We start from the raw sequence: 26,909 nt of genomic DNA on the forward strand, positions 1-26,909 counted from the left end.
GCGAGAGCGCACGCGTGCGAGAGAGAGCTCTTTTACAAAATGAAATGCCACCTAAGTCTTAAATCTATCCCATGATTTTAAGAATTTGTCTTTAAAAAACTCCCTCGGGAGCATGAAATCTACTGGCTCCATGCCATTAATAGTGGTTATCTCTGAGCGGAGGGATTAAGAGTCTAACCCTCACCTGACTATCTTTCACAGCCTAGCATTATCAGATTTCTATAAACCTAACCTAATGTGTCTACTTAAAATTAATCAACAAGACTATATGAACATCTATTTGCCTTATACTTGTCATGTACTATATGGACAACCACCCGGATCAATTTTTGATGTGGTAAAAGCACACAACATGCTTGTTTATAGGAGACAGCTGTTTTTTAGCCTGCCTAGTATCTGGTCCTCCTTTCCTCTGATATTAACACCTCAATTTTCCTTTGGGGAAATAATGCTCTCCCAGTCTCAGTAATGCATTTCCAGAGAGGCTGATCTCATTCCAAGCCCCAAGGTGAGCATAAAACCCAAGTCAGTCTAATAAGACTTAATCCCATTACCCTTTGTTTTAACTCAGGGGTAGGGGACGCTCCTTCCATTGAAGTTAAGAAGCTGAATAGAAGATAAACTGGTGGCCATCTTTTCTGAAAAATTAAATATATCAAAACATTAAAAATAGTTATCTTCAAATAGTATGGATGGTATTTTTCTCCTACCTAGTGTTGCACATTCTTTAATTTTGCAGTCTTTTTCTTAAAAAACTATTTAGCATATAATACAATTCTGGAATTAAGTGAAATTAAAATTTAATAGCATTAATAAGAATTACAAAATAACCCACTATAACTTTCTCTGTGACTCAATTCCCCTTATCATGTATAAACGTGGAAAAGGAGAAAGCAGTTATAACCAAGAATAGCATGCTCAAAGCCCAGACTGGCTATATCTAATAATGTGTTTGTGTGTGGGAGAGAATCAGGAGACAGTGGTTGTAGCAATCAAGGCATGAAGTAATTAGAACAAAATCCTTAAATGCCATTACTTGGCAACCACCTAATTTCTTTCACTTAAAAACATGTGTCATGCGTGTTCCTCCTTATAACATGGTTCACAAAGAAAATAATTAAGGAAACATTTAGCAAACTTTTCTTAAATACTCATTATCGCCCAGGCCCTCTCACAGAACAATTACAATTTACTGATTAATCCGGGACAATCTCTAAGTAAGCTAGGTGCCACAATCAAAACATACACATAATGTCCAATGGAAAAGACAATTGATGACAATATCATGCCTTTCCAGGTCTGCAGCTTCCTCTCTCAATTCTACCCCCGGTTCCACAATGATCGGACTACAAGGCTATCAAGTATCCTGTCTTTCCTGACAGGAAAAGATTGAAGTCTCTGAGCTACTGTCATTCAAACAAGAGTACCCTCGCTACAGATGTAGTCTCAGCCCAGCCTACCTGTCCAAAGTGAGCAGGGTAGCCCAGCATGTGCATATATAGTAATTTTGCCACATTCCGACACCGGTATGTATTATCTTCTTCTCTAAAAGATGACCGGATTGCAGCACATTCTTTCTGGATCATTTCTCGTTCTTCGGCTTGGGTTCGGGCTGTCCGGATGGTCCGGATCAGCTCCCGCAATCTGATGGGGGCTGGCATCCTCTGGATATGGAAAGAGAATAAACAAAAATGTTCACACAGTTTTACTACCAAAACCATTCACACAACTTTCCAAGTAAATTTCTGATTTTTAAGAATTCAAGACTTGCTAAGTCCAGTGATACAAAACTTCAGTAAAGCTTACATATAAATCTCTTAATTCAGTTAATTTCTGGGAAGAATACAAACAAAAGATGTTAAGTATGAAATTAAGCAAAATAAAACAGAATATACCAATATGCAAAGTCTATCACTAATATCAAAATATCTTAGGAACTAACGCAAGCCAAATCTTTTACTCAATCTTTAAAGTAATAAGGAAAGGCTTATGCTTAACCTTTGAAAAAATACATATTTTCTGCTCAACTATTCTTAAGCTCAACATAGTTCGACAAAGTATCAGATGAATATTGAGTATGATCATGATAAAAGCTCAACTCAACAGTGAGACATTAAGAGAGAAGGCCAATTATCAAATTAAACCACCCTTCTAAGAAATGGTAATCAAGGGCAGCCGAGTGGCTCAGCTGGTTAAGAGCTCGTTCAAAAGTGTGAGCTCTGAGCAACAGCGGTTCGATGCCTGGCCCGAGCTGAGCTGACGCTGAGTTGCCAATAGGTGGCAGGATGGCTCAGCTAAAAGAAAAAAAAAAGAAATTATAATCATCTCAGAACACTGGGTGCTCTTTGAAATGTGAGGAGGAAAAAATGATAAACCAATCTCAGTGGATAAGAGTATTAGTGTCAGATTTTCATGAATGTTTTTTTAAAGTAAAATAATAATAATCAAAGACCTATGATAGCCAAAAACAATATTAAAACAAACAAAAGTTGGAGAACTTGGACTACCTAATTTCAAGATATACCACAAAGCTATAAGCAATCAGGACAGTGTGGAACTGAATTTAAGGAGCAAAACAAAAATTTTAGAGACTAATGGAGCAAAACAGAAAGTTTAGGAATAGACCCACATAAAATATGCTCAATGGTTTTCATCAAAGGGGCCAAGGTTTTTCAATAGGAGAAAGGTAGTCTTTCAAACAAATGGTGCTAGCACAACCAACTGTCAATATGAGGGAAAAAATAACGTTGGACTCTAACATCACACAATACACAAAAATTAATTCTAAATGGGTCATAGACCTAAAATCAAAGCTAAAACAAAATCTTCATAAGAAAACACAGGAGAAAAGCTCTGGGAACTTAGGTTAGGCAGAGATTTCATACACAACAAGCACAAAATATCAAAAAAAAATTTTTAATAAATTAGACTCTAAAAATTTTAAACTTTTGCTCTTCAAAGAATGTCATTATGAAAGTAAGGCAAGCATAGAAAGAGAAAAAATACTCTCAATTCCTGACAAATGACTTTGTTCAGAATTTATCATTTTACAACTCAATAAGACAATCTTATTTTAAAATGAGTAAAAGATCTGAACAGACACTTCTTAAAAGAAAATATATGAATGGCCATAAGCACATGAAAAGATGCTTCATGTCACTAACAGCAGTGAAATGCAAATTAAAACTATGAAGAAATAACACTCCAGACCATTAGAATGGCTAAATTTTTAAAAACTGGCCATAACAAGTGTTGGTAATATACAGAATAAGTGAACTTTCACAGACTGTTCTGGGAATGCAAAATGGTTCTACTTTAGAAAAGTTTGGAAATTCCTTATACACTTAGCATATGACTCAGTAAATCCACTCAGTATTTACCAAAGAGAAGTATTTATCCAAGAGAAAAGAAAATATATGTCCTCACCAAGATTTGTACACAAATTTTCATACAAACCTCATTTATAACTGCCAAAAAACTGGAAACAACCCAAATATCCATAAACAGATAAAGGATAATAGTATATTCATATAAAGGAATACTTCTCAGAATAAAACAGAACCAATCTATCACACAGAAAAGTCTCAAAAACATTCTTTTGAGCAAAGCAAGCATGCACAACAGAGTACACATTGTATGATTTCACTTACATGAAACTCAAGGAAACTCAAGCCTGATCCATAGCGATGACAGAGATCAATGATGGCTGGGGCTGAGGGTAGGGATGGAGATTGACTGGGATACAAGGAAATATTCTGTGGTGACGGAAATGTTTGTGATGGATATACTATTTCTCAAAAATCACTGAACTTCCCTTTCCGTACACTTAAAACAGGGCATTTTACTGTATATATATATTATACCTCAATGTTAAGAAAAATAATAAAACTAGGTAAAGCTATCACTACAATAATCTTCAGCACATATTAGCTGTGGAACCTTTAAACCAATGAGTCTCGATGTTGTTCTAATCCAACATACCAGAAAGTATCCCACTCCCGTTACTTCACTGTGACATCAATGTTCAAGGGGGGAATAGTGCATTAGGAATTTAGAAAAGCTCCCTAATATGCTCCTCGATATTAGCCCTCTTGACATTGCATGTCCTAAAGGAGATAAAGCTACCTGTACAGTGTTGTTTTGTTACTTTTTATTAGAAATACTCCAGGGTCTAGTATTTAAAGTTTATAAAGCACTTTTACATTCATTACCTTCATTATTTCATTTGTTCCTTAGACCATTTTGAACAAAGGGCGGAGAGATCATTATCCCTACTTTGTCTATGAAGAAACTTGGTCTCAGAGCAACTATGCAACTTGCTTAAGATCACAAAGGTATTAAGTGACAGCGCTAGCCTGCACCTGAACCAGGTCAGGCTAGAGTTCTTCTCAATACTTCAAAAATGAACATTATATTTACAAATGAAATTATATAATTGCTAGGTTTGTTTTAATATACTCCAGGGAAAAAAGGAAGAATTGAGGAGGAAGAGAAAAAAATGAAACAAGATGGGCAATATGCTAATTATTGCTGAAGGTTTATAAGTACATAAAGGTATATTATTCTCTATTTTCATGTATATTAGAAGTTTTTCATAAACTTTTTAAAAGTAAAAAAGCTCCAATTAACAAGGCATTTGAATCCTTAACATTTTTCACAATTTTAAAAATTTTAATAAAGATCTATTTAAAGAAGTACTTTCACATTAACCATAAATACAACTGACTTTAGAATAAAACACAATTTAAAAGAAAGCAAAATCAATATGCTATATATAATATCAACATAGTGGAATATAACTAAGAAAAGTATAAACTTACTACAGCTCTCAGACATCAAGAACTAAATATAAAATCAGTTTTTGACTGTCCAGAGCCCAGTGATTCCAATTTCAAAAAGAATCTTATTTATCATTAATCCTTAGTGGATGGTAAACAAGAGAAATGAGGGCCAGTAGAGTGACTCAGTTGGTTAAGAGCTCGCTCAAGAGTTTGAGCTCTGAGCAACAGCTGTTCGATGCCCGGCCTGAGTTGAGCTGCTGCTGAGCTGCCAACAGGTGGCAGGATGGCTCAGCTAAAAATAAATAAATAAACAAGAGCAATGTATGGCAACTAAAATCAACAAACATCAACTGGGAATACTCTTCTAGGAAACAACTTTGCTCTATGAAGACCTCAATGATTCTACAAAGCAAACAAAGACTCAGAAAAAGCCTAAATCTTATCCCAAAACGTGTAGTCCAACAGGAAAAATCACAAAAGTTTAAGCCAGCTGAGAGAAAAATACGTTACCTGGAGCAACTACTCAGCTGTCAGTTACAGAATAACAAAAATACAGTTCATGCCACTAGCTCAGCCTGATTCACGTCTCGCAATTCTACCATTCAGCACTCTTGCTCCAATACTAGGCTGCCTCTAGCTTAGAGAAAAGCAGTAATTTTTTTCCTTGATCTAGGATAACTTAATACTACTTGATTTCTTTACATACCACACAAAAAAATCTTAATAGACATGGAAAGAAAAGTCAATTCACATAAAGAATTTCATATATTTCACAACACATTCTAAGAAATAAACAAAACTAAACAAAAAGTTCTGGTTCCAGGGAAGATGGAGTACATATACTCCATAGAGACTCCTGTCTCTCCCTTTGAATACAACTATAAATCCTGGACAAAATGTATGCCACAGCCACCTGAGAATTCCGGAAAGTAAATGACAGCAAGCTGATTAAAAGAAAAGAGAGCAGAAGTTGAAGTTCCATCCAGTTGGCAAGAGGTTACAATTTTTCCTCCAGATCTGCCTGGATACAAGGGCAGCCCCAAACCCGGAAGTGTCCCCTCTTTCTGGTCCGAAGAGCAAGAAAAGGAAGATAAAAGATACTAGAGAAAAGTCTCTCTTGACTTTTCGGGTTTTTCATTCTCTACCCCAGCCACTAGGCAATACTACAATGGTGCTGGCTTTGGCAGAACAGCAATGGCAGTAACAGCCAGGAAGGCTCCTAAAAACTGAGGGACAGGAATTCTTCTCTCTAATTAGAGGAGGTGTGATCCCAAGAGCATGGAATAAATCACTCTCTATCCTCCCACTGCTTGATAAAAGAGTGAATTCACCAAGAAAATATAACAATCCTAATTGCAAATGTACCTAACAATAAATGGTAAAAAAAAAAAAAATACATGAAGAAAAATGGACAAATATGAAAGGAAAAAATTTTACACCCCAATTATAGTTAGAGACTTCAACATGCCTCCTAGTAAGTGATGGAACTACAGAATCAGCAAGGATATAGAAGACCTGAATGTCATCATCAACTAACTGGATCTACCATTTATAGAATACCCCAACCAACAACAGCAGAATATAGTCTTCTCAATTGCATACAGAACATTCACCAAAGCAGACCATATCTTGGGCCATAAAAAGAAGAAAAAAAGTTTAAAACTTTAAACAAATGAAAATCATACAAAGATCTCTGACTATTGTATTGGGTTGTTGGAAAAGTCATGACATATTTTTTCTGTTTTTCGTTGCAAAAATGCATCATGACTTTTCCAACAACCCAACAGAATTAAACTAGAAATCAATAACAGAAAGTAACTAGAAAAATTTCCAAGTACTTGGGAATTAAACAATATAGTCCCACGTAATCCATGGGTGAAAGAGGAAACATCACAGGAAATTAGTAAATATACTGAAATGAACAAAAACACAAACACACATCAAAATTCGTGGTATACACTAAAGCAGTACTTACAGGGAAATACATAGCATTAAATTCTTGCATCAGAACAGGAGAAACATCTCAAACAATCTAAGTTTCTGCTTTAAGAAAACAGAAAAAGGGCCAGCTGAGTGGCGCGTTGGTTAGGAGTTAGTTGACTTGGGACGCCAGCTCTGAGCAGCAGGGCCCCGGTTCAGATCCCACATGGGTCAGTGACGCTGCATCCTCTACAGCTAAGACGGTGAACAACAGCTCAACCTGGAGCTGGGCTGCCATGAGTCGCTGGTGATGGCTAGGCTGCAGTGGGGCTGGTCGGCAGTGGGCGTGAGCTTTTGTAAACCACCATGAGTGGTCGTCCAATGGCCAGTGAGTGACTGCCTCACCCGGGAAGAGTGCAATGATAATACCAACATGGACCAGTGAAGCGACGTCCTCCACAACTAGACTGAAGAACAAAAGGACAGCAACTTGTCTGTTCCCTTTCTCCCAATTCCCCGCGCTGGTCCCATCCCCCCAATTCCCCAATAAAATCTTAAAAAAATAATAAAGAGCAAAATGAACCCAAAAGAAGTAGAAAAAGCAAAAAAACAGAAGTCAATAAAATTAAAAACAGAAAAACAATAGATCAAGTCCATGAAACCAAAAGACAGTTCTTTGAAAAGATCAATAAAATTGATAAACCTCTGGCCAGACTCTAAGAGAGAAACAATACAACCAAAATATCAGGAATGAAAGAGGGGTTATCACCACCAACATTAGAAGCATAATTAGGTAATACAATGGACAACTCAATACACATATCAACTGCACATATGCAAAAAGTTGAACCTCAACCTATATCTCATACCTTACACAAATATTAATTCAAAATGGATCATAGATATAAAATACAAAACATACAAATATAAAATTTTAGAAGATACAGGGGAAAGCCTTCATGACCTGGAGTTAGGACATTACACCACAGTCACACACAGAAAAAAAAAAAAAATGGACGTCAGAAAAATTACAAAACTTTTGTGCTATGAAAAACACTTGTTAAAAAAAATGAAAAGACAAGTTACAGAGTGGGATATTTGCAAACCACATACCTAACAAAGGACATATCCAGAATATAAAAGATACTCTCAAAATGCAATTTTTAAAAATGGGCAAAAGACTGAAACAGACACGTCACCAAAGAGGTATAAGGATGAACAATAAGCACATTTGAAAAGATGCTCAACTACGTTAGGTACTAGAGAAATACAAATCAAAACCATAATAAGATACCTCTACACACCTATTAGAACGGCTAAAATACCAAATGCTGGGGAGGATGCAGAGCAACCGGGTCTCTCATATATTGCCAGTGGGGATGCAAAATGGTACTTCCACTCTGGAAAACAGTTCAGCAGTTTCTCATGAACTTAAAACATACGCTTACCATATGAGCCAGCAATCCCACATCTAGAAATTCACCCTAGAGAAATGAAAACTTTTGTTCACAAAAAAACCTATCCACGAACGTTCAGAGCAGCTGTTTATAATTGTCAAAAACTGTAAACAAAAATGTGGTAAATTCATAAAATGGAACACTATGTAGCAATAAAAAAGGAACAAAATATTGCTACATGCCCCAACACACACAACTCTAAGGTATTATGCCCAGTGAAAGAAAACTGCCTCAAAAGGTTACAAATTGAGGGCTGGCCAAGTGGCGCAATGGTTAAGAACTGGCTTGGGACGCCACAGAACCCTGGTTCGGATCCCACATAGGAGGGACAGTGACACTGACCTCCACAGCTAAGATGCTGAACAATAGCTCAACCTGGAGCTAGGGTGCCGTGAGTCGCTGGCGATGGCGTAGGCTGCAGCCCCTGTGGCAGTGGGTTGCCATGGGCTACCGTATGTAGCCAGCAGCCAGCGTGAGCAGCCAGCGGCCGTCCAGAAGCCGGCGACTGATCTGCCTAGCCCGGGAAGAGCGCAATGATGGTGCCAACTTGGGCCAGTGAAGCAACGTCCTCCACAACTAGATTGAAGAACAAAACGACAGCAACTTGTCTGTTCCCCTTCCCCCAATTCCCCAATAAAAATCTTTACAAAAAAAAAAGGTTACGAATTGAATGATTCCATTTATATGATATTTTCCTTTTTTTATTAAAGTTTATTGGGGTAACAATTGTTACATTAAAATTACATAGAATTCAGATGCACAATTCTGTAATACATCATCTATACATCATGTTGTGTGTTCACTACCCAGAGTCGGTTTTCTTTTCATCACCATATATTTGATGCATGATATTTTCAAAAAGACAAAACTATAGTGATGAAGAACAAAGATTGTCCATAGTTAAGTCTGGAAGTACTAAAGAGGAACAGCATGAGGAAGTGTTTCTGAGAGGATAGAACTGTGTCCTAATTGTGGTGGTGATTACATAAATCTATACATGTGTAAAAATTTACAGAACTGTATGCCCCAAAAAGCCAATTTTACTATATGTTAACTTAAAAACTAAAGAGTTTTTGAAGAAGGAAACAAAAAAGCCCTTCAATTAAAATTAAGACCTATTTGATCAATTATAGTAATATATACCTGGGACATTAGGACTAGTCAGTAAGTTACTAATTGTTCCAACTTGCTTAAAGGCATATTTAACCACTAGTGAAACAAGACATCACTGTGAAATTTTGAGAAATATGTTGTGTGTGATGAGTGTATTAAGATATGATTACACTGGGGCTGGCCGAGTGGCTCAGTTGGTTAAGAGCTCGTGCAAGAGTTCGATGCCCACCCCGAGCTGAGTTGCCGCTGCGCTGCCAACAGGTAGCAGGATGGCTCAGCTAAAAAAAATATATATATATATGATTATACTGTTCAGCCAACAAAAGATAACACTAAACCCTTACTTAAGAGATGGCTGAAAGCAGGTCTCATCAAAAAAATGAAGTCATTTTCCATGCCAATAAACTAGTGACAGGGCCTATGGAACAGGGAACTATAAAGGGCTCTACTGATCTGAACCATAAGGGTGTCATGTTGTTAGAAAGGAGTTCCTGAGAGGCAGGTTGAAAGATGGTGCCTTACAAACCCAGGCAGGTCAGAAAAGTTACCTGTTAAGCTACGTCCACTTTTGAACTTCTAAACAGGTGAAATGAAAACTGAAAGAGAAGATAATACTTGAAATATGTGAAGAGGGGCAACAACAAATCTTCAGGAACTTGTATTTCTCTTTATTGCTACAGTAGATACGTAAGAAATTCTATTCTGAAAATTTCAGCCATTTCAAACCCTGCAGAAGAGAACAAGAAATTTGTGCCTATATTTTGGTCAAAGTACTGAAAGGAGGGAGGCCCACCACAGGGAACTACGCATGGGAAGAAACAGCAATGAAAGTAAAAGAATTATAAGCAGAAGGAAAAACTAATGGAGGACAGAATTGGGCCTAATAAGCTAGCCTTTCCTCCTGCCTCCTTCCCAGGTCTTCTTATATTACAAACCCTGGAAATTATGGTTTCACATTTTAAATGAAGGTTTGGGATGGCAAGTCCAAGTTCTTAAATCTTTCAAATACATACTCTTAAAATCATATTAAATATTCTTCACTTTCTATAAATAAAATATAGAAATAGCATTAAAGAACATACTTAAAAGAAATATCAGAGCCAAAACAATAAAAGAAAGATCCTAATAATCAACTACCATTATCAGTCAAGCTACCTAGGGCAAGCCGTCTGACTTCTAAGTAAGCCTCTGTTCTATCAGCTAAAAAATAAGGACACAGTGTTAACTCTCAAAATCAATGAGAAAAAATATTTAATGATCAGTTTACACAGCACTCTATTTTCAGTTTGTTAACTTTAAAAGTATCATTCTTTATAAATCAAGTAGTCCCTTCATAGATAAATACTGTCAAACAAATGTGCACAAGGAAAAAATAAATTAAGCAACTGCTATAAGGAACAAACATATCATACACTATACTTAAACAGTTCAGAGCCCCTTAAACTACAGTTATAAAGCAGAATACAATATCGTAAATGACTTCAATGTAAGCATCATTTAAATCCAATTCAAAGTGGGAAAGCAGAATGTAAAAAATATGGAATCAGAAGTTAGCTTCATACACCTTTTCTTTTTCCTCATTCAATTCAGTCATACTACCCCATAGATGATTTAAGTAATAGGGAAACATAACAAAAAGTGCTAATCACTCATTCCACAAATATTTGTTGAGCCTTCTTATGCCAGGCATTGCAATAGGTGCCAGTGACAGGCAAGGACACAGTCTCTATCCTTAAGAATTCAAAAGTCTAGGGAGGAAAACAAATTTTTACAACTCCAGCATGATAATAAAAAGCAGCAGAAACTGCTGCTGATCAATGACAGAAGAGAAAATTTTAGTTGTGGTAAACCAAGTTTTGTCATGGTAAAACTAATTCAATAGTTAGAATTTTTTTCTTTTGTGAAATTAAGTTCTTTCTGGGTCAGCCCAACAATCCCAAATCTGTAGCACAGCACCAGTCCACACTTCCTCATCCAAAACTTTGAAGGCAGAACTCAAGAATTTTCTGAATTTTAGAAAGGTAACAGTGGTGGTAACTTATATATCCTATACATTGTAACTGGCCTACCATGTCTGAGACAGCAGTTCCATTATCAAACAATATTTCTGCAGCAACACATGAATATTAACACAAAAGGAGAGAAATAAATGCTACCAACATCCTCATATCTGGTCAGGTCAGATTTTAACACCAAACGAATTATGAAGAACTCCAGGTTTTCAGTGGTTTTTTTAATTTCAAAACTGAGATAAAGTAGTGTGGACCCTTATCCTTATCCAATGACCCTTATCATTGATTAAAATGATGACCCTGGAGTAAAATTATCTGGGTTTGAGTCCCAGCTCTACCATTTATTAGCTGTGCATCCTTGAGTAAATGGCTTAACCTCTCAACGCTCCCATTTCCCATCTGTAAAATGGGGAGAATCCTACCACAAAAGGACTGTTACAAGAATTAAATGAGAATACATGTTAAATTCTTAGCATGGTGCCTGGCACACAGTATGCACTCACGTTTGCCATAATGTTTGCTATATAAACTGTCCTTATATAAACTAATTTTAAGCAAAAACAAGTTGCAGAAAGATATACAGTAATGTTAATGAAAGTTTAAAACATGTGAAAGAGCCTATTCTTTAGAAATACAAAAATGCAGTGAGAGAATAAGAACATGCATGTGAAAGAAAAGATTAAATCCGACACAGAGGCACATCTGGGAGAGAGGGGAATGTGATCCGAGACAAAGCGATACACAAGAGCCTTCAGCCATATTGATGATATTTTATTTCTTAGACTAGGTGGTTGGTAAGTGAATGTTTATTATTCTTCTTTATGTTTTATGTCTGATATTTCATATTAATTATTAAATTCAAATACCTCTAACCTATGTAGTGACTACTATAGACCACATAATCTAGATAATATGACCTACTTGCTTTTATTACAATGTTGTGCATTTCCTTATTGTAGGGAAGTCTCTACTTGCTTTTCAAAATACTCAAAAACCACAAGACTCCTTAAACTACAACTTAAACACCTGTCATAAATAACAATAGCAAACTTTATCCTTTTTTAAAAAAATAAGGTATGAATGTAATGACTCAGCTATACAGAATATAGCTGAGAATCCAAACCATTTTTATAATCTTGTGCAACTATAGAGACACACTAAGACATCTACTTTACAAAGGTTCTCAGTTCAGCCTGTTTTAGAATAGAACAAATTAGAAAACTGGAGGGAAAGAAAGAAGGATAGAGGGCCAGGAGACAGAAGCTATTTTAGTAAAGGACACTGACTATAGTTAAAATATCACCTAACAGCAAAGGAAGAAACAAAAACAGTAGCAAACAAATAAAACCTATATATAGCAGAAACAAGCATTCAAATAGACTAACAGCAAAATTAATATTCTAGACATCTGCCATACAATATTGTGCCTATAGTTAATACTGCATTGTGAAATTGAAAATTTGTCCAGAGGATCAAGTCCATGTTGCATTCCTACCACAATTTAAAAAAAAAAAAATGTGTGTCCTTACATTACAGATTTTTATCCTATAAAAATTTTGAAATGTGATTATCAAAACGGAAAAGATCAAATAACTGGTAAATCTCTACCTCTGACTTCCACAATTACCTTAATTTACATTTTTTTGAATCCAAAATTAAAGCATATATGTATCTTAAACACACACACACAGTAGTCTGAATGCGCTAGCAAAAATCATTCAATTTCCCCTAAAGTCCTAGGAATATTTAAAATTACAAATAGTACCGTAATTAGTTTTTATAAGACCCGATTCACCAAGAAATGGTTCAGTAAGGTCAACATTTAACATTAAATCAGAAGGTGAAAAAGCCTAACTATAAAACTGGATTGTGGGCCGGCCGTGTGAAGCGTTGGTTAAGAGTTGGCTTGGGGGCCGGCCAAGTGGCGCGATGGTTAAGAACTGGCTTAGGACGCTAGAGGGCCCCGGTTCGGATCCCACATATGAGGGCCAGTGACACTGCCCTCCACAGCTAAGATGCTGAACAACAGCTCAGCCGTGAGTCGCCAGCGACGGCGTAGGCTGCAGCCCCTGTGGCAGTGGGTTGCCATGGGCTACCATATGTAGTCAGCAGCCAGCGTGAGCGGCCAGCAGCTGCAGGGAGCGGCCGTCCAGAAGCCAGCGACTGATCCGCCTCGCCCGGGAAGAGCGCAATGATGGTGCCAACTTGGGCCAGTGAAGCAACGTCCTCCACAACTAGACAGAAGAACAAAAGGACAGCAACGTGTCTGTTCCCCTTACCCCAATTCCCCAATAAAAATCTTTAAAAAAAGAAAAAAAAGAGTTGGCTTGGAAGTGCCGTCTCTGAGCAGCAGGGCCGTGGTTCAGATCCCACATGAGGGCCAGTGACACTGCACCCTCTACAGCTAAGATGGTGAACAACAGCTTGACCTGGAGCTGGGGTGTCCTGAGTCGCCAGCGACGGCGTAGGCTGTAGTGGAGCTGCAGTGGGCTGCCATGAGCTACTGTGAGTGGCTGGCAGCTGGCATGAGCTGCCGTGAGCGGCCGTCCAGTGGCCAGCAACCTAATGCCTCACCCGGGAAGAGCTCAATGATACTACCAACATGAGCCAGTGAAGCGACGTCCTCCACAACTAGACTGAAAAACAAAAGGACAGCAACTTGTCTGTTCCCCTTCCCCAATAAAATCTTTAAAAAAAAAACTGATTGTAACTCATCAAATTATATACAGTAAATATGTGCAATTTTGTGTATTATACCTCAATAAAGCTGTTTTTAAAAAATAATGATGACAATTACATGACAAAAATAATAAAATTGTACCTTTGGAATAACCAATTTCTAAAAATTGTATAGTTCAGATACTGTTTGCTCTTATTAATTTAACTACTTAACCTATCAAAGACGGAGAAAGATATATTGAAGTCTAACACTATGATTGTGTTTGTCAATCTCTCCTTTTATGTCTAACCATTTACATTTAGTATTTAATAATTTTTTCAATGCCTAAGTGTCCATGTTTTATATTCAAATGGGTTATACATTTTATCAAAATAAAATGTCCTCTTTGTCCTCATTTTTAAAAGTACTAATAAAAAGTAAAAATGCTTATTATGACAAGAATGAATGGAACACAGGAAAATGAATACGTATGACTTGTTAAGGTACAGGGATTGTGGATAAATGTATTTCTATTTTATTAATGGTTATTTGATAAATAATGGTGAAAATATAGAAAAAAAAAGTGTGAAATTCATTTTTGAAAAGTTTTTATCCAAAATGGCTAAACAAAATTAGGTTGTGGAGCTTAAACTAAATTAGATTACCCAAAGAGTAATCAAAATTATAAATGATTATAGGAGATAAATTTTTAAACAGAAGAGACAAAAACAATCACTGCATATGTTCCAAGTCTTCTAAAACTTATCCCCAAAATGGAAAAAAACGACCATTTCCCAAAATCTCCACAAATCCCTTTAAGGGATAAAGATTTTCCTCATATAGCAATACCATCCCCAGGCCAGGGTCATCTTTGTTTCTTTGAAATGCCTATTTTCCACTCAAATATCAGCTCCCTAAGGCTAGATCCTTGTTTTTGTCTTATCCATCCTTGTATTCCCCTTGCCTAAGAATAGGAACTCTGACAAATACTGTATTTATTGAATTCTAAATGCAAGAAGTCTTATCTAAAGAAATCATACTTGTCTTTTCAAAAGCACACAAGATAAAGGTGCACTGGCTTGCTCACCAACAGCTATGAGAAAACCATCAGGAATCAACCCAGTTCTCTGTTCCACCCAGCTCAGTTAACTTTCTTCCTACTTCTGAGCTCACACTACCTGGCTGTGAGCAAAGCTATGGACAGCCCAAAGTCAAGAACATATAACCAAAAAACTGGGGCTCCTGTTGCTATGTGGTCCTTCTTCCCCTACACTTAAAGGTATTTTAAACTCTGAATCTAAAAAGAAATCCTAAATTAAAAGCAATTTTTCAAAATAAAAATTATCTCCTTTTCTATCCAACACGACGACTACTTGAAGTCTTTCTTGCTAAACAATAAGAAAAGACTCAGGAAAAGAAATTAGATTTCACCTCTTTTTCTGGCCAGAAACATGGAGGGTGCAGAAGAGAAAAAGGATCCTGCTGTGCCAGAAACCCTTAACAAAAAAAAGCGAAGGAATTTCACAAAGCTGAAGATCAAGGGCCTGAGAAAGAAGTTTGCCCAAAAGATGCTTGAAAGGCAAAAAGGAAGCTTATCTATGAAAAAGCTAAACACTATCACAAAGAATATAGGCAGATATAGAGAAGTGAAGTTCGAATGGCTAGGATGGCAAGAAAAGCTGGCAACTTCTAGGTACCTACGGAACCCAGACTGGCACTTGTCATCAGGATCAGAGGCATCAATGGTGTGAGCCCAAGGTCCGAAAGGTGCTGCAGCTTGTTTGCCTTTGCCAGATCTTCAACGGCACCTATGTTGAGCTCAACAAGGCTTCAGTTAACATGCTGAGGATTGTGGAACCATATACTGAATCGGGGTACCCAAACCTGAAATCAGTAAATGAAATGACCTACAAGCGTGGTTATGGCAAAACCAACAAAAAGCAAATTGCCCTGACAGATAACACGTTGACTGTTCCATCTTCTTGGTTAAATATGGCATCATTGGAATGGGGGATCTGACTCAAGAGATCTATACTATACTATCAGAAAATGCTTCAAAGAAGCAAACAACTTCCTGTGGCCCTTTAAATTATCATCTCCATTGAGGTAGAATGAAGAAAAGGACCAGCCACTTTGTAGAAGGTGGAAAAGCTGGCAACAGGGAAGGCCACATAACAGGCTTATTAGAAGGATGAACTAAGGCATCTACCATGGGTATTTTTGTAATCTGGTCAATTAATAAACAATGACTGCTTTCGAATTGAAAAAAAAAATAGATTTCAATTAATTTTACCAGTTACTGTGTAGCATCCAGTAACAGATTTGTAAGTATGGCTGAGATGCTCAAGGGACCTAAGCAAAACTCTCCAAAAGAGGTTATCATGCTTTCTCTCTCACATCCTCCATTCGGACTATATTTTTATATTATGCTCCACACAGAACCCCTATTTCAGATTTTTATTTCATATATATATGAGAATTTACAACTTGCAAAATACTATGACCAAAATAATAACGCTTAACCCAGATCAATCAACAGTATTATATATTATGCTTCAGTCAGACTTTTACTTTCTAATATATCTTACAGATACCAGCTGTCATTAATCTGACTTAGCTGGGGTTTTCACTGTCTTTGTATTTTTGTGTTTTACTTTCTTGAGGTGGGGGTGGGGGATACTGCACATCTATTTCCCCTGTATAAAGAAATATGTTCATAGAAAGGGAATGTTCTACAGAGTGAATAAAAGGGGATACCAGTGTTAGTACATCACTGTTTGAATAAGAAAGATTAAAAATGGAGATAAGTGTTTTGACCATTGGAGAGGCGAACACCATTGTGGGAATAGTTCTTTCATCAGGTTTCACCATGGCCTAGAATGATGAAACACTCAAGACCAACCAACTTTATATGCTCTGGTCTTAGGCTCACAATGCAACTTTCTCTGATTATGAACGGCTTTCTCAAGTACCTGGCCTCCCAAGCACCTCCATATGAAAAACAGGATGCCCAGAAAGTAGATACAGGTAATTCAGTAGAAAAACAAAGGCCCTTGTAAATTACAACATTATTATTCTAACTTGCATGTCAGTGAGTCTGATTAGGCTGAATCATCCCTAGGTGAAATACTAAAATGGAATTTCTGAATCTTCAAGGCTCCAAAACAGGCTGTGAAATGTGTGACCACATCAAGATACCACCACACCACACCCTGTCTAGGCAGCCAACTGGCATCCCTCAAAAAGGTCTTAAGCTCAATTCTCCCTAAAGTGTCACAGTAATTATAGGAATCTTCTTTTACGCTTAATTATCCATAACCAAAATTCACCACAACTGAGATTTTAAAAATAGATGTATGTAAATGCAAATATGGCTAGTGAATGATTGGACTGCATTAAGATGCATGAAAAGCAATAAAGGCCAAATAAACAATGATATACGGGCCGGCCGGGTGGCTCAGTTGGTTAAGAGCTCGCTCAAGAGTACTAGCTCTGAGCAACAGCAGTTCGAGTCCTCGCCTGAGCTGAGCTACCGCTGAGCTGCTAACAGGTGGCAAGATGGCTCAGCTTAAAAAAAAAGGGTATTCCGCAAAGGGTACAATAAATGTTAAGTGAGATTTTATTATCTGTGCCTACTGTGAATATAGAAGCCTTTTTAATTTCTGTATATTTTGATATCTTTCAAATAATGAACATGTATAATGAGCAAATCTTGCTTTGAAAATTCAAAAAAATTAACAAAAACAACAAGAATGGATAAACAAAGCAAAACAGCAAACTTTCAAAATAATAAGATGGCATTCATCCTAAAAGAACAGAGTCACAATGGGCCGGCCAAGTGCCGCATTGGTTAAGAACTGGCTTGGGACACCAGAGGGCCCCGGTTCAGATCCCACATATGAGGGCCAGTAACACTGCCCTCTGCAGCTAAGATGGTGAATGGCAGCTCGACCTGGGGCTGGGCTGCCGTGGGTCGCTGGCGATGGTGTAGGCTGCAGCCCCTGCTGCAGTGGGTTGCCATAAGCTACCCATGTGTAGCCGGCAGCCATCGTGAGCGGCCATCCAGATGCCGGCGACTGATCTGCCTGGCCCGGGAAGAGCACAATGAAGGTGCCAACTTGGGCCAGTGAAGCAACATCCTCCACAACTAGACAGAAGAACAAAACAACAGCAACTTGTCTGTTCCCCTTGCCCCGATTCCCCAGCACTGTTCCCCTCCCCCAATTCCCCAATAAAATCTTAAAAAAAAAAAAAAGAACAGAGTCACATTTATCAAAGGGCATTTTTCTACATGGAGACATTAGAAAGTTTATTTGTAAGTTACTAGAAAGTGATTTTATACTAAGATAACAAATTTTCCCTAGCATATTCTTCATGAATCTAATTAATTCTGGATACCTAGAGAGGGTTGGGGGTGGGGAGGACTTGTCCATACAAAATTAAAGAATCATTTTTAATCCACGTTTCTGACATTAGTTAGAAATGGAGGAGGAAAAGTCCCATTGACAACAGTGTCAAAAACTATAAAATATCTAGGAATAAATTTAGCAAGAAAGATACAGGAACTAGATGAAGAAAACTATTAAATCTATGAAACCTTTATTGAAGGAGCTAAAACTAAAACAAGATCTGAATAAATGGAAGCTCATAATAAAGAAAAATTATCATTATTAAAAAATGGAGCCAGCCAAGTGGCTCAGTTGGTTAACAGCACAAGCTCTGGGCAACAGGGTCACTGGTTCGATTCCCACATGGGCCAGTGAGCTGCACCCAAGCTGAGTTGCTGCTGAGCTGGTGAGAGTGTAGCAGCAAGGTTGCTGTTTCGACACCTGTATGGGATGGTGGGCTGCCCACCCTCTACCCCCACCTCTCCACAACTAAGATTGAATACGGCACCTTGAGGTGAGCAGCCACAAGCTGCTGAAGGGGCCTGGATGGCTCAGTGTGCAACAAGGTTTGACTCCCGCATGGGATGGCGGACTACGCTCCCCACCACGCAACTAGATTGAAAGCAGCGACTGGACTTGGAGCTGAGCTTGTGCCCGCCACAACTAAGACTGAAGGACAACAACTTGGCTTGGATCTGATGGGTCCTGGAAAAACACAATGTTCCCCTCCCCAATTCCCCAATAAAAAAATCTTTGGAAAGACAAAAAAGGAAGACCTCCCAAAATTAATATATGAATATAATGCAATTCCAAACAGTGGATCTTTGTGAGGTTGTTTGAACTCAACAGAATTATTTTCAATCAACATAGATAATAAATGTTTAAGAATAGTGGAGTACAGGAGGCCGGCTGAGTAGCTCAACTGTTTAAGAACGCAAGCGCTGAGCAACAGGGTCGCCGGTTCGATTCCCACATGGGCCAGTGAGCTGCGGCCAAGCTGAGCTGCTGCTGAGCTGCCAACAGACGGCAGGATGGCTCAGCTGGTGAGACCACGTGCTTCTAACAACAAGGTTGCCAGTTGGACTCCTGCATTGGATGGTGGGCTACAGCCACCCACAACTAAGATTGAACACAGCACCTTGAGCTGAGCAGCCGCAAGCTGCCGATGGGCAGGCAGATGGCAACTGGACTTGGAGCTGAGCTAGCTGCACCCTCCACAAGTAAGACTAAGATTGAAGGACAACAACTTGGCTGTTCCCCTTCCCCAATAAAAAAATCTTTACAAGAATAGGTGAGGGCCAGCTGAGTGGCTCAGTTGGTTAAGAGTTAGCTTAAAAGCGCAAACTCTGAGCAGCAGGGCCGCCGGTTCGATTCCCACACAGGCCAGTGACACTGCGCCCGAGCTGAGCTGCTGCTGAGCTTTCAACAGGTGTCAGGATGGCTCAGATGGTGAGAGCACGTGCTCCTAACAACAAGGTTGCTGGTTGGACTCCTGCATTGGATTGTGGGCTACACCCGCCCACAACTAAGACTGAACTCGGCACCTTGAGCTGAGCTGCCACCCAGATGGCTCAGTAGATAGAGCATGTGCTCTTAACAAGGCTGCCGGTTCAACTCCTGCATGGGATGGTGGCTATCTATGCCCACCCACAACTAAGACCGAACTCAGCATCTTGAGCTGAGCTGCCACCCGGATGGCTCAATGGATAGAGCGTACACTCTTAACAAGGCTGCTAGTTCGACTCCCGCATGGGATGGTGGCTACACCCACCCACAACTAAAACTGAACACGGCACCTTGAGCTTAGAGGCCATGAGCTGCTGACAGGCAGCCAGATGGCAACTGGTGCCCTTCACAACTAAGATTGAAGAACAACAACTTGGCCGGTCCCCTTCCCCAATTCCCCAACACTGTTCCCCTCCCCCAATTTGCCAATTTAAAAAACAAAAAAAGTCAAGTACAGTGATAGGAGCTTTTCTTTGTACAGCGTAACTTTCTACAAAGTTGCTGTACTCAAAACAGTAAATTAATAGTATAGGAAGAGAAAAACAGAACATCCAGAAATAGAGCAAACATATATAGGAACTTAACATATGATATGGTGGTACTGAACTCATTGAGGAAAGAATGGTTTATTTAGTCCTGGCATAGCTAGCTGGCTCTCTATACAAAGAAAAACCGTAAGACCCCCTACTTCACACCATACAAAAGGTAATTCCAGATGAATGAACACGTTTCATATGACAAAGAATTAATATACCACAAGGTGTTCCTACAGATAAGGAGAAAAACAACTTTAAATAAAAATGAACCAAGGACATGAACAGACAATTCTTAATAAAGGAAACCCAAATGGCCAAAAAATATATCAAAAGAAGCTAACCCCAGAAATAATCAGGGAAATTAAAATTAAGACAAAACTAAGAGATCATTTATATAGCAGACCAGTAAAAATTAAGTAATTACATCTAATGATGTGATAATAAGGAAAACCCACTGCTAGTGGAGGTGGAAATTATGACAACCTATTTAGAAAGTGATATGGCAATAACAATATTTAAAATATACTTTCTTTAACCCAGAAATCCCAGCTTGGATATTCAAGTCTGTAGAAATAAAAGCATCAGCAAATAAGATGATATGTACCGGGACGTTTATTGTAGCACTGTTTGTGGTGGTAAAATCTAGAAACAACCTAAATGTCTACATAAAATAACTAAATAAATTATATACGGTACAGCCATATTCTGTGATATAATAGCGATATTTAACAAGATAGAATTACATTTACTGACCATGTTAAGAAAAGCTTGTTACAGAATAATATAAAAAGTATGATCTCTCTTTTGTAGAAACAAAGAATCATTACATATGCACATTTATGTTTGTATATACCGTACTTGACCAAGCATGGAGAAAATTATGAAGCATACCTATAAACTGATAAAATGGTTAGGGTGTAATAATGAAGGGGTTAAGTAAAACGAATAGCTTTTTAAAAAGTATATCTTTAAATTTTTTTCACTTATTACAACAGATACCTATTATTCTGTAAACTAAAAAGACAGATGAAAAAAACTAAAAAAAAAACACAAAAAACCTCAGCACAATAAAAGCAGATTATTCAAACACAAGGGGACAGTCAGAACACAAACCATGAACTATCTACATATTTCCACTTTGAGGGAAAAAACTTGAGTTCTCAACTTACTATTAGTTTCCTCAGCATACTAAATTACAAAATAGGTATTCAAACAAAAAAAAGATGGCAGGAAGAGTAGATCTCTTTGCTGCCGCTTGAAGCTTGTGCATAGGAAAAAGTCTGGGTAAATCACTAAGAGAAAAGGATAATGTCAATTTTGGAATTAAACATCTAAACAATATTTTCAAAGACACGGTTTTGTATATGTTTTCTAAACCTGAAAATAAATTTCACTGACATCAACTTTCTCAACTACAAGTAAATGACCTGCAGTAGATTCCCATAACTCACTTGGGACTCTGACTGCTTTTGGCTCTAGCTTCAACCAATTACCATATACCTGAGTACTTGAACAATTCTTTCGTATTATTTTTATTAATATCATCTATTCTGCAGAGTAGCTACTAAGTGCCAGGCACTGTGCTATATACTGGGAATGCCACAAATTACAATAAGATAGTTCTTGTTCTCTGGAAGGTCAAGGAGAAGTAGACAATTCAACAAGTACTAAAAAAGGGCTACACCTCTTTGCCTGGGGGTAAAGAGAGAGCAGGAAGAACAGATTCACTGGTGGAGGGAGAAAAAAAGGATTCCAGGTATAGAAAGAACAGGTTCAAGGAAAATGAAACAAGTATTCAAGGAACAGCAGAAAGTTCTGAGTGTGTAAATAAAAATAATCCAACCAAATGCTAATAAAATCAAATGGTAAGCTACTTCCTCTTTCTACTTTCTTAAATAATCAACACCATTTATTAAGCTTTCATCATGGAAAGTTTCTAAAGAAAATACAGCGGCCAAGCATTCACTGGTAGCAACAAATACACATTTATAAAACATCACATCTATTGGGTACTACCAAAAGCAGAGGACCTTTTTCCTTACAATAGTTTTCCTTCAATAATTATACCAAAAACCTAATATCTACAAAGATTAAATTACTCTACACAGTGTGCCTAATTATTTTCAGTTAGTTTTCCCATTCGTCTCAAACCATATTTTCACCAGATTTTTAAAATTTTCATGTTTTCAAAAAACTCATAAAGTGAGAAGGGAACCAAATCTTTTCTGCGGACTTTATAACAGAAATAAGAAAAATTAACTTCCCTTCCTTTCCTTGAAACTGAACAATTTCCCAATAGTGGCGATTAGTAAACAGTTTCAGTAAATTGAGTTGTAAAACACTTATGGAACTCCTTTTACTTTGAGGTGTACAATTATGTGATTATTTACAAAAGTTAGATCTTATAACCAAATAAAACATCATCTATTTTATGTCAGTCTTAATTTTAACCCAAAGTCTTATAAAAAGGGGTGTGCAAATATTTTACAGTTCAAAAGATCTAAGTTCATGTCTTTCTCATATTTACTCTTCTCAGGAATCCATAACATTAACCTCAAAGCCAGACAAGCTGAAAAGTCTAGGATGCTTGGTACAACAAAAAAACAATCTGCTACAACAAGCAAGCTGGAGTGAGCAAAGCAACTACAGTATCGGGTTACACAGTGACTGTTGGACTGTAACAAGGGGGGCGGGGGTAAAAAGTACTTGCCTTTAAGATGTCTTTAAATATTCATAAAGTACAGAAGTTATATATATTTTCTCCATCTTTTAAAAAACGATAACTTTTTCCTTCAAAACCTATTTTTCACTGACAACATTTATAATTTACTGATAATTTTCATTTCCAATGGCTCAAGGGTGGGGGGTGCGGGGGGTAGAGCAAAACGTCCAAGTACCTAGTGGTGAAAACAGCATTTCTTGTTTCAATCAAATTATCCTAAACTTTGCCCTTTTATACAATAGTGTTAGCTGATGCTGACTCAACAAGTTTGGCAAGTGTGGCTTTCTTTTTTTTCCTCCCACTTCTGGACCCTTCAAACATTGACAAGAGATAGTTCTTACAGTAACCAGAACTCATGCCAAATCAAGTATTTTGTGTTACTCCTTCAGTGAAGAAAAAAACCTTGCACATATTTTCAAGGTAGAAATGACTGCCTTTACTGAAATAAAATGTTCTATATAAAAAGACAAATGAAAATATCCTAATACTTTTTGACAAAGATATGATTTTCAAAACCTGTAAGCCAAAAAAATAAGAAGTTAGATAAATCTATATGTTCTCTTAATTTTAAAATTGTTTGCTACTTTAAATATTATCCGCCATAAAAAAACTGAACAGGATTAACAAAGATTTCAATAAAAGAAAGCCAAAATCAATAGCTGAAAACAACTCATAAAGCAAATACTGAATTACAAGCACCAAAAGCAACTAAACAAGATGCTGCAGTTTGAAGAAAAGTAATACTTTTAAGTTTTCTAAAGCTAAATCTAAATAAAAATTTTAATAATTTGATATCAATTAAGTCCTTCTGTATACACAAAATTTTTTAAATCCTCATTAAATGCAACTAATGGGATTTAAGCATTTCAAAATCTGTTTTGGTAAGTAGTTTCCCAATTCAATTTTTTTTTTTAAATAATCTTTTGGAAAATACTTGTTCAACTTTTTCAAAGTTTTTATAAATCACAAAAATCTGGGTTTTTGTTTTTATACACCACTGATTTCAAGACTACTTTAAAAAATAGTGGGATGAAATATTATCAAGGCATTGCTGACAATTTCTGAACTTTAGTTTCACTCTAAAATTCACCCTCAAATCTAGAACTGCTGTCAAACAGATCAGATAAAAGAATAAACTGCCCCCCTCCCAAAATGAACTGAGGTTTCCTAAACAATAACATTAACTTCAAGTATAATCCCAAAAACTTGAAATAAAGTAGATGTTCAGGTCTGTGCTGATCACTCTACAGTGCACTAAACAGCACTTTGCTTATAATTTGTAAGGCAGAAAGACACTTTCTCCAACTGAATGCAAATAGTTTTGAATGACATTTAAATACCAGTACATTGTGTTATAAAATGAACTCAGTTAAATAACACCTATCTGACAGTTCTTACAATAATAAACGAGTGAGCATTCTATAGATGTTCCATGTTTGACCAAACTCTTTTGGTAAAAGACTCTTTCGGTTTAGAGTTCCTTTAAAAAAAAAAAGAGAAACTCCACAGCTTCAGAGTAAATATGCATATTTTTGAGAAGTCTCTTTAAAACAAATAACAAGAACACTATTTACAATAAAAACATTCAGTCTTCTACTGATACATGATATGATCAGTACAGGAATGTACCTACCTGATAATAAGAATAATGCACTTATACACGAATTAGAAGTATTAGAAGAGTTGGTCCTGTTCAAGTTATAAATTTTAAGTTCAGCAGTCACTAAGTCAAGTCATTTCTCTTGCAGATGTAAAAACCCAGGTTAAGATGAAACAGGTGATTCAATCACTCACCTAACTTGAAATATAGGAAATAATCAGTGAATTACTGTAAAATGATTTTTATTCAAGCATGCTACACTGCAAACATATGTTAAGAGTAGAATAAAAGTGGTGAGATTATGGCTATCTGGAGAATCTATATTTTTAAATCAAAAGTTAAGGTGTATACAAGTCTGACAAATATTATGGGGAACAGAAGCAAATATTTAAAATCCAGAAAAATCCAATACGTAAGTCAATCCAAGTATTTTTTTTAATCCATCAACAAAGATCATTACTGTACAAAACACCTGAAAGTTAAGATCACTAAAAAATCTTCACTCCTCTTTTCTGCTAACTAATCCCTACAGCAGCCAAAAAAGTTACTTTCCTTTCCACCTATCAGATTAAGATTCTTCACAGGCAGATTTCCATGCCTAGGGATATAAAACACCAAGAAAAATACAGTGCCGATAAGAACCAAAAAGCCAAGTGTTCAGCACAGGAAGGGAGTCCACAAATGAGAAAACACTTGACAGACTATCCCTATCTCCCCTCCCAAAAGCCATTTAATTAGCTTTATGAACATTTACTGCTTAAGTACACTCTCAGCGAGTGTTTCGACGGATCTCCTAACAGGGAAACCACCAAGCGTCCCAACTCTTTCAGGCAGCCGGGAAGATCGGGAGAATTATTAGAAACTGATGTACGCACGATCAGGAGTTCGAGAGAAGGGTAAGCAGTGTACTTGGAAGGTCAGTTAAAAAAAAAACTAAAAAAAAAGCAAAACGGAAAATTGGGAAAGAAGTTGGTCGGAAGATTAGAGGGACGCGAGGCCGATGTCCGGTTCTGAGAGGACAGCACTGCAGGTGCAGACTGGGATTAACTTAGCATTTGGAAATTCTGAATAGAGTTCTACGAAAGACCTGACCCGGGTATAAGATACAAGAACGCTGATACGTGGCTCAGAGCAGACACGCGGGGATGGGACCCGCCCCGCTAACCCTAGGCTCCCTGAATGAGCCCTCAAAGGAGAATCGAAGCCTGAGAAAGTCAATGAGTCCAAGGAGGCCTGCAGCGACCGGGCAACGCCACAGCACCGAAAGCAACCGCGCGCAGAGCCTCCCGGTCAGACGCCTCGAGGGTCAGCCGACAAGAAGTCGGAGCAGCCCCTGGAGCTCCGGGCCCCTCCTGGCCCAGCCTCTGTCCTCTCTTCTCACCCCCCCACAACCTGGGACCGGACCCCTGGGGTTGACAGGAAGCTTCCGGCCAAGCGCTACCGGCAAGCGTGGGGCAAAAGCAGCAATATATTCTTAGCGCCGCGAGTGACACTCACCGGCCCGAAACCTCAAATGAGACCAGCAGCTTCGGGGGCGGCGGCAGCAGTGGCAGCAGGAACCGAACATCCAAAATGGCGGCTCCCTCGGCCTCACCACCGCTACTGCAGGCGGAGGGATCCTTAGGAAGGAGGGAGTTTTTAACTAAACTCACACACTATCGAAAAACTTCGGTCCCTATCTTCTTCTCCTTGTCGATTCCGCGTCCTCTTGACTGCAACTTCTCGTGCTTCCTCTTCTCCAATTATCCAAGAACTCGGACCTCGCCGAGGACTATTTGCCAAGGAGGAGGTGACTGCTCCTGGCAGAGCGACGCAAAGCGTAGCAAGATTCGGGGCTGTCACTGATGACGCGAGACGCTGCTGCCGAGTCACCGCTGCGGAGAGTCTGAGCGAGAAAGATCCGGCTGACCCAGGAGCCGACGGACATTGGTTCCGCTTGGGGGTGCCTGAGCTACCAGGAAGCGACCTGGCCACCTGAAGAGGGCGGGGCTCGCAAGATAGTAGCTAAGGAAGTGAGAGAGGCGAAGCAGGTGGTCTTGGATTCTGTGGTTTTATGGTATCTTTGCAATATCTAACTCATATAAAAAGAGTTAGAGGATGACAGAGAATAATGGATTCCAAGCCCAGTACCACCGCTCAACTATCTGCATTGAACAAGTCATTTAAATTCTCAGGACCTCAGTTTCCTCATATGTAAAATGAGAGGATTTGGACT

General features: G+C 38.1%; 1 protein-coding gene and 1 pseudogene across 2 annotated transcripts in view; one reads left to right on the forward strand and one right to left on the reverse strand.

Annotated features, from left to right (window-relative positions):
• The window catches only part of AP1G1 (adaptor related protein complex 1 subunit gamma 1), a 78,700-nt gene extending 52,169 nt beyond the window's left edge, over positions 1–26,531 (reverse strand). For both annotated transcript variants that reach the window (XM_019654284.1, XM_019654275.1), the window contains exons 1-2: positions 26,192–26,531; positions 1,461–1,664 (exon numbers count right to left, since the gene is read on the reverse strand). In XM_019654284.1, the coding sequence (XP_019509829.1) occupies positions 1,461–1,661 (201 nt within the window). In that variant the 5' untranslated portion in view covers positions 1,662–1,664; positions 26,192–26,531. The remainder of the gene's footprint in view (positions 1–1,460; positions 1,665–26,191) is intronic.
• LOC109389058 (60S ribosomal protein L7 pseudogene) lies at positions 15,379–16,142 on the forward strand (annotated as a pseudogene).
• Positions 26,532–26,909: the final 378 nt, after the last annotated feature.

This window comes from Hipposideros armiger, unplaced genomic scaffold, assembly GCF_001890085.2.
Source record: "Hipposideros armiger isolate ML-2016 unplaced genomic scaffold, ASM189008v1 scaffold_9, whole genome shotgun sequence".
Lineage (NCBI taxonomy): Eukaryota > Metazoa > Chordata > Mammalia > Chiroptera > Hipposideridae > Hipposideros > Hipposideros armiger.